This window comes from Gekko japonicus, unplaced genomic scaffold (genome assembly GCF_001447785.1).
Source record: "Gekko japonicus isolate JY-2015 unplaced genomic scaffold, Gekko_japonicus_V1.1 scaffold623, whole genome shotgun sequence".
In the NCBI taxonomy this organism is placed as follows: Eukaryota; Metazoa; Chordata; class Lepidosauria; order Squamata; family Gekkonidae; genus Gekko; species Gekko japonicus.
In genome coordinates this window covers 782,895-790,858 of record NW_015174293.1, presented here as the reverse complement: position 1 = coordinate 790,858, position 7,964 = coordinate 782,895, and the positions used below count along the sequence as shown (strand labels likewise).

Genomic DNA, 7,964 nt, shown 5'->3' with positions numbered 1-7,964 from the left:
TAAACCGAGAGTCCATGAAACAGACAGCACTTATTTTCCATGGGCTCTGACTTCCCCAGAAGAACTGGGGAAAAAACACTGCAAGCCTGCATTCCTTTCAGCCCAAAATAAAACTAAATTTAAAACCAATCAGATATGGAATATTTCTTAATTTTGACTATGGAGGGTGTTTCAGACAGGGGTGGGTTTTAATTCCAGCTGTGTTTCTATGGTGTAACTTTCCCCGTGAAAGAAAATCAGTGGCAATTGCTCCTGTACAGTAGACCTCCAGTCCTCCCGAAACATATTCTAGGGTTTTTTTTATCACAACTCTGTGTACCAAACTGGGCTTCTGAGGGGCTTCCCACAACCCTCTGGGTTGGGAAGCGCTCCAGACTGGCCCAGCAGGAAGGTCTTCCAGAGGCTCCGCCAGTCCCCAAACTCTTCACGGGGTCTGGTTTGAATGGGCACCAGCAGTCCTTGTGCTAATGTATAATTCTCAGCACAAGATGTGCTGTCGGTCATCCCCCCCCCTCCCCCCACCACACAGGAAGACCAGAAGCCAAACCTAACTGCCGCAGGGCACTCCTTTACTATGAAACAAATGCTTTAGCACCCAGGGATGTTACTGTTTACTGGCCTGGAAGCAGAGAAACCCTTTCAAGCAGCAGAACTCTGCCTTCCTGGGAAAAAGGAGGAGTCCTGCTGAGAGAGCAAACTGCTCTGGAAACATGACGCAGGGGAACTTCAAGAAAATGGGCCTCCAAGGCAAACTTCTGATGCCATCGGAAGGTCTTTCAAAACGGCCCCTCGTGGCTCACTACAAAGCTGTCTTCCTTGCCGTGCTGCACGGCTCCCCTCTCAGGGCCACCTACATGGTCGTCGTTTTCCCAGCTCCGTTGTGACCCAGCAAGGACGTAATGTTTCCTTCATAAAACTTCAGGTTGAGGTTCTGAACAGCAGCTTTGGATCCATAGGTCTTGGTTATGCCATGCAGAGAGACTCCCACGGTTAGGTTGCAAGGCTCTGGCTCCAGGTTAGAAGGCAAAGCGCTCTGAACATCTAGGGAACGACAAGAAGACAAGACAGATGCTGTGTGAAATGACGAGGGAGCGGCTGCGGCTGCAGGGGTGAGACCTGGCTGCCCTGTGGTATGGCTCACAGGTGCTTCGTTCTAGAGCTAGGGAGGGACAGGTGCACATGCCCACTCACCCACTTTGACATGTCTCCAAGGCAGGGGAGACATAGCAGCAAGTCAGTGCTCAGAATGAGACATGCCTAGGTGGAGACACACAGGTGCGCGCCTGTCTCTCTCTGACAGAGAGTGAAGGGGATGTTATTTACGAAGAGCTTCCTGCCCACTTCCACTCATACATGTGCCTGCACACTCACTCACACACACACACACACACACCATCTCACCCTATTGCAGCGTTTTATGTTGATATGCCTTTGATAGGTTTTAATTGCATTGTATATGAAATTCTATGTAAGCCCCCCTGAGCCCCCCTGTCGGTGTGGAGGGTGGGGTATAGACGGAATTAAATAATAAATAAATAAAGCAGTCTGAATCTGGAAAAAAAAACCCCATCAGATGTCGGGATCTGAATTACCCTCCAGATTTTATTTATTTATTTATTATATTTCTAACCCGCCCTCCCCGCAAGCGGGCTCAGGGCGGCTCACATTGCCTGGCACAATGTGCCAAGATTCATATACAGTTAAAACATTTAAAACTTAACATTTAACACTGTTAATAAAGTGCACTCAGTAATTAGCCACCAAGGTGGCGTGACATGTCCTGCAGGCTCAGGCAAGAGTCCCTTCTCCTCCTAGGCGGTTACAAGGAGATCAGCAAAGGCCACATCCTCCCGCCTGAATCGGCCCCCAAAGGGTGTGGAACCAGAAGGCAAAGGTAAAGTGGACTGACAGAGGCGGCCTTCCCATTCATACTTGCGTCATGTTCAGGGTCACAGCTGGACTTCAGATTTTGGCGAACGCCCATCACCCCCACTGTCGGCATGGCCCTCAGATTCCCAGGCAAGTAAACCTACGGTTCTCTGTGCTGAAGGTGAAGATACGTACACATCTTCTCAGGGAACGCCGCCTCTTTCCTCAAGAAGAAGCTGGTGAAGTCAAGGGCTTTGCTCTTTCCGTTCCACAGCGGGATGTATCCGTAGCGCTCTGCCCAGTACGATGGGAGGAGTGGGAAATACCACGGAGCCGCCATGCCGTACTTCCCTGGGGTGCGTGCGAAAGGAAGGGTGCCTGGGTTAGTGCCTGTTTTCCTGCGCTACAGCAGGGATCCCCCGGCCCGGTGACCCTCAAGTGCTCTTGGAAAGTGGGCGGGGCCAGTTGGGGCTTATGCCCAGCAAGGCTTCTGATTGGCCAGTGGAGATCTGATGGGCTGTGCAGATTTCTAAAAATGTTGCTTTGGCGGCAGCTGCCACCACAGCACGAGGATCGTCATTGTGTGACCGGAGGTAAGAGGCGGCAGCCATTCTCTGGCTAGCTCGACCTCTTGCAGCAGCCCTTTTGAAGCAGCCCTTGTGAAGCTGCGCCCACCACCCTGCGTCAGGATTCCAAAGGGGGCCCCTGGGCTCGAAAAAGTTGGGGACCCTCTGGGCCCGGAGCGCTTCAGGTCTAAGCCATTTTCAGTTTATCTTAACTATTTCAGAGTAAGTGGTGGGGCAGACAAAGCGCAGGGGGTGCTACTATCTGAACCACACTCCCCCTGGAGTAGACCCAACTGAATGCAATGGGGCTTCCTTCCAAGCAGACCGGCTTAGGATTGCTCCTGACCTCGCCAGTTTCCAACAGTGTTTCCAACAGTGGGCCCGCCGGCGTGCCCGTGAGCATTCAGGCTGGTGCCCGTATGTTTAAGTCACTTGGGGAGAGCCAAGAGGCTTGGTTTTATGGAAGCCACCAGGACATCCCGATAATAACGTCCTAGGATGGACACCCCACGCATGCAGCCCTGGATCTCTATGGTATGGTGTCTACGGAAACACAGCAGGGAAGATGATGACCAAAAGGGCCAGAGCACGTCCTGCAGTCACTGCCAAGTGCCAAGCATCAGCCTGCAATGCAGACGGGCCATAAATGCACCGGCCAATGCAACCTGAAAGGGGAAAGTCATTTCACAAGCCAGCTGTCTCTCTCTCTCACACACACACACATGCAACCCTTCCCCCTCTCCACATCATGCAGTCTCACAGCACGAGAGGTAAAAGCTTCAAACAGAGAGGGTGGGTTTCTGGTGATCTCCCAGGAGTGACTGTGAATCATACATTTCTGATCCAATCTGTGTGTGGGGTGTGTGTGTGTGTGTAAAGAACAAATGTTATCCCACTTACCTGGGAAGACATTCCTGATGTACCACCCCAGAATGAAATAAATGAAGGAATCGATCAGAATCAGCCAACACATCCAGCCAAAGTTCGTGTTGTCTCCCGTCATGGGCGACCGATACACATTGTGCCACTGCAGGCCTGCCAAAAAAACGCCCTGTTAGAAGACCGAAGGGAATCCTGCCAGGGCTACCCAGCCGCCAGCCCCACTCCTCACCAGGACGCACACGTACCAATGCCTTGCTCTTCGTAGCGGGCGATATACTGGCTGGCATAGCTGAAGGCCGTGGGGGACAAGAGGCTCTGGGGGGAAACAAAACAGGAGTGTGTGTGTGTGTGCAGGGGGGGGGGGGACTGTGTCACCAGGCTGCATGGAGACAGACCCCCCGGCAGCTCCAAGTACACAACTGTAGGCTCAAGTCGAGTCACACAGCACAATTCAGCTACACAAAAAAACACTGCAAAGAAAGAGGAAGGAATCTTCCGCGAGAGCAGAGGGGAGCACTGAGACCCCTGTATATTTATCTTTTCCTTTCACGTTCCTCCAAGGAGCTCAAAGCTGAATTCGTTCTGTCCTCAAAACAATTCTACTAGCCTTGTCCACTAAGTGAGCTCATTAGGTGAGCCAGGACTTGAACGTGGCACCCCACATTTGAGCCAGACTTTCTATCCATTGTGCTATCTGCTTGGATAAGCGTGGAGTAAATCAGCTGAATCAGCGACAGTGTCTTCTGAACCTTCCGTTTGCCCGGCTCCCTCCCAAATTGAGCATCAATTCAATTCAGTTCATGTCTACAGTCCTTAGACCAGCCATACAAAAAGAAGTTTGAGCATCCCTTTAATTGGTGCTCCAGCCACTTTCTAGGAGCTTTTTGGCTGCAGTGGCTTCAGTACGAGGGAGGGCGTTATTAGTGTGATTTATGTTGTCCAAGACTGATCATCAGACTAAAGCAGGGGGGTCGAACATGCAGCCCAGGGGCCGGACCAGGCCCCTGGAGGGCTTCCATCAGGCCTGCAGTGGATCTGGCCATCTCCTGCTTCCAGTTCTGCTGCTGCTGCATCCTAGCTTGCCTCGCCAGACTCTCTTAACCGCTCAGCCATCTCATGTTTTAACCTGGGTCCTAGGCTCAGAACTCTGAGCATGAGATTTCTGTGGTGAATGTCGATAAATCAAAAGTAGGCTTGCAGCTTACAGAGCTAGTGTTTTAAGCCTGTTTTTATTTTAAGTAAAAACATCCTTTGTGTTTGTGCCCTTTATAAAGTTTATATCTCGGCTACCTGGCATCACATTTCACGACACACGCGGCCCGGCCCGACAAGGTCTGATTCGTGTCAGATCCGGCCCTCATCACAAATGAGTTCACCACCCCTGGACTGAAGACTTCTCAACAACTCTGTCTCCCACGCAGCCAAGGCAGTGATCTCGTGGGTGGGGTTGTGCATCGTCCTGAACATGGAACTGGCAGCTGACCAGGAACGGGCGGTGCCATGGGTCTTTCCCAAGGAAGCTGCCCCATGGTGGGTTCATCTATACATGACACCAGCCATTCAGGAGCCACTCACAGCAAAGGGAGAGCCTGGCCAGGGGTGTGTGTGTGTGTGCGTGCGTGCGTGCCAATGCCCCCCTAAAGATCTACCTTCTTTGGGGTCTTACTGGTCCGTCAAGGAGATCCGAGAACTATTTTTTCCTTCCAAAGTGTCGTGACTTCACTTAGAATCACAGAATCATAGCTGGAAGGGACCTCCGGGGTCATCTAGTCCAACCCCCTGCACAGTGCAGGAAATTCAAAAATACCTCCCCCCCTCCACACCCGCAGTGACCGCTGTTCCATGCCCAGAAAATGACAAAGAAACCTCCAGGATCCCCGGGGCCAAACTGGCCTGGAGAAAGAGATATTACCTGAGGTGGCCAAGGGAGCTTTCCAGAGGAGCCGAGAGGGCCAACTTGGGCCTCTCTGCACCTGCACTCTGCACCCTTCAGCACGGGCTTAAGAGCGTAAGAGAAGCCATGTTGGATCAGGCCAATGGCCCACCCAGTGCAACACTCTTCTGTGTCACACACAGTGGCCAAAACCCAGGGGCCCTCAGGAGGCCCACCAGTGGGACAACTTGAAGGAAGCACTAGCAGCAGACATCTAAAGCTCAACAGCCCATGGGGTGGATCCAGCGGGACATATTCCGGCTCATGGAACATGACTTCCACAGGTCCCCCTCCTGAGGCAGCCTGAAAAGGCAGAGGGGACTGCAGAAGTCATGCTGAGCACGGGGGGGGGGGGGGAGTCCTTGTCCCTGTGGAGACGTGGCAACAGATCTTCTCCACTGCTTTGCTGGACTCAGAGAGGGTGGGTTATGTTCTCTTGGGTCAATTCATGAAATGGACTCAAAGACTCTCATCTTACTGCAACCTATCGGGCATCCAATGAACCAGGATCTCAACAGCAAGGACAAGGCCGGCATCAGCACTGAGCAGAGCCAGGCATTGGCCATCACTGACCCTGGCCACCGGCGTCCCTGTTAGGGAGGATACACCCTGGAGTCACACTGGCAGAAGGAGAAACCTCTGGTGTGCCTTGTAAGGCCCCTCCCGTAACCTCAGATGTTTGGATTCCGGTCATCACTCTTCAGTGGCAAGGGGAAACACACACATTCTCAGGAGCACTGGCTTCTGGACAAGGAAGGCAAGTGACGGCCTCTTGCTTGAGGCCTCACAAAAACCCAGTGCCAGATCTGGACGAGGTCCCCGTCGGGTACAGCCAAAAGAAAACCCATGTCTCAGCTGTGTGAGTGTGCTAGGAGGGCCTGTGGCTCAGTGGTATACTTGCTTGGCCTACTGAAGGTTCCAGGTTCGATCCCTGGCATCTCCTGTTGGAAGCACCAGGCAGCAGGTGACGTGAAATACCTCTTTCCTGAGACCCTGGAGAGCCGCTGCCAGTCTGAGTACACAAAACTGACTCTGATGGGCCAGCTGGCCTGACAAGGCAGCTTCGTGACCCCGAGGTCCCCCTCCCCCAATCCAGAAGGACATTGGGGAGGCTCTAGAATCACAGAATCACAGAGTGGGAAGGGGCCATAGAGGACATCTAGTCCAACCCCCCCTTCTCAGTGCAGGATCAGCCTACAGCTTCCCTGACAAGCTTTTGTCCAGCCGCTGCTTGAAGACTGCCCAGGGAGGGGGAGCTCACCACCGCCCTCGGCAGCTGATTCCACTGGTGCACAGCTCTGACTGTCAAGAAGTTTTTCCTAAAATCCAGCTGGTATCTTCCTGCCCTTAATTTAATTTAAACCCTCTCCCCTGCTGCAGACAGGAGCAGCTCCCTGCCCTCCTCCTCCTCTAAGGGACACAGCCCGAGCCGTCCTGTCCCCCTCATAGAACCATAGAGTTGGGAGGGGCCATGCAGACCATCTAGTCCAACCCCCCCCCCCTGCCCAAGGCAACCTCCTCTGCTCCAGGCTGAACCTTCCCAAGAAGTCCCTCAGCCTTTCCTCCTGGGGCTCCTGGGGCTCTCCCAGTGTCCAAGAGACGCACCCGGGCCGGCTTCCCAAAGCGAGGAGGGATTTACCAGCAGGCTCTTGACGGAGAAGCTGACGTGATTCTCCACAACCAGGAGCACGATGAAGGGGAAGAAGGTCAGGATGTACACGAGGCTCCCGACCAGAGCGGCGATGTTGGTGTTGTTGAAGAAGACGCTGATGAGGTAGCACATGGCGATGATGGAGAAGCTGTAGTCGGTGAGGTACAGGAACAGGATGGCGACGTTGCTCTTGGGGAGGATGTTGCCCACTTTGAGGATCAGGATGAGGAAGGTGACCGTGATGAGGAGGAAGGAGGCGCACTCCAGGAACCAGGCAAAGAAATGGCTGCTGGAATTGACGCCCATCATCTTCATGTACTGTGGAGAAAACAAGGGACGTCGATGACGTGGCTCGCCCCCCTCCCCCCCCAGCCCAGCGGGCAGGCAGAGGCAGTTTCTGCCATTTTGCTTCATTATTGGGCTGGACTTTGTAGTTTTAAAAAATATTTTGTTGTGCCTCTGGAGACACGGCGTTTTTATGATCATTTATCCCCTTGTTTTGCAATAGTTTCGTGGCATTGATCGATCTCTTGAGCATGCTGTAGGGCACGGCTCTGCCTGTTTGTTTCTTGGAGCGTGTTCTCATCCGGCCCTTCCTTCAGGATGTCCAGGGTGGGATGCACCTGTCCCCTCTCCTCCATTCCACCACACGGCAGTCCTGCGAGGCAGGTGGCACCAAGAGAGACTGACGGCCCTGCAAGCTTCACGGCAGAACACAGACTTGGATCTGGTTCTCCAAAGCCCCAGCCCAGCAGCGCTCTGACCACCACACCACCCTGTTCCTAAGCTGGAATCCTTTGCTTTCTCTCAGCGGCGGAGACCACAACCCCCAGCGTGCTGTAACCAGCGACAGCTGGGCCTCCCCTCCAGAGTTTGCTCTTTCCAAGGACAGCCGCGCGGTTTCAGGCTCAGGCAGAGGGGATGCTGAGAGACCCAGCAGGCAGGGAGCTCCCAGCAGTTTTTTCCTCCTCTGAAAAGCAGGTGCACGAGGGCTCCACATGGATCAGGACCATGGCTCCAGCAGAGGGAGGGTTAAGGCCCCCCCCCCCGGCACCATTTTCCT

General features: G+C 53.6%; 1 protein-coding gene across 1 annotated transcript in view; it reads right to left on the bottom strand.

The window, feature by feature from the left end:
• The window catches only part of ABCA12 (ATP binding cassette subfamily A member 12), a 169,373-nt gene that overhangs the window by 50,546 nt on the left and 110,863 nt on the right, over positions 1-7,964 (bottom strand). Inside the window, exons 25-29 of the mRNA XM_015424058.1 lie at positions 6,890-7,219; positions 3,563-3,632; positions 3,336-3,470; positions 2,065-2,220; positions 855-1,041 (exon numbers count right to left, since the gene is read on the bottom strand). Of these exons, the coding sequence (XP_015279544.1) occupies positions 855-1,041; positions 2,065-2,220; positions 3,336-3,470; positions 3,563-3,632; positions 6,890-7,219 (878 nt within the window). The remainder of the gene's footprint in view (positions 1-854; positions 1,042-2,064; positions 2,221-3,335; positions 3,471-3,562; positions 3,633-6,889; positions 7,220-7,964) is intronic.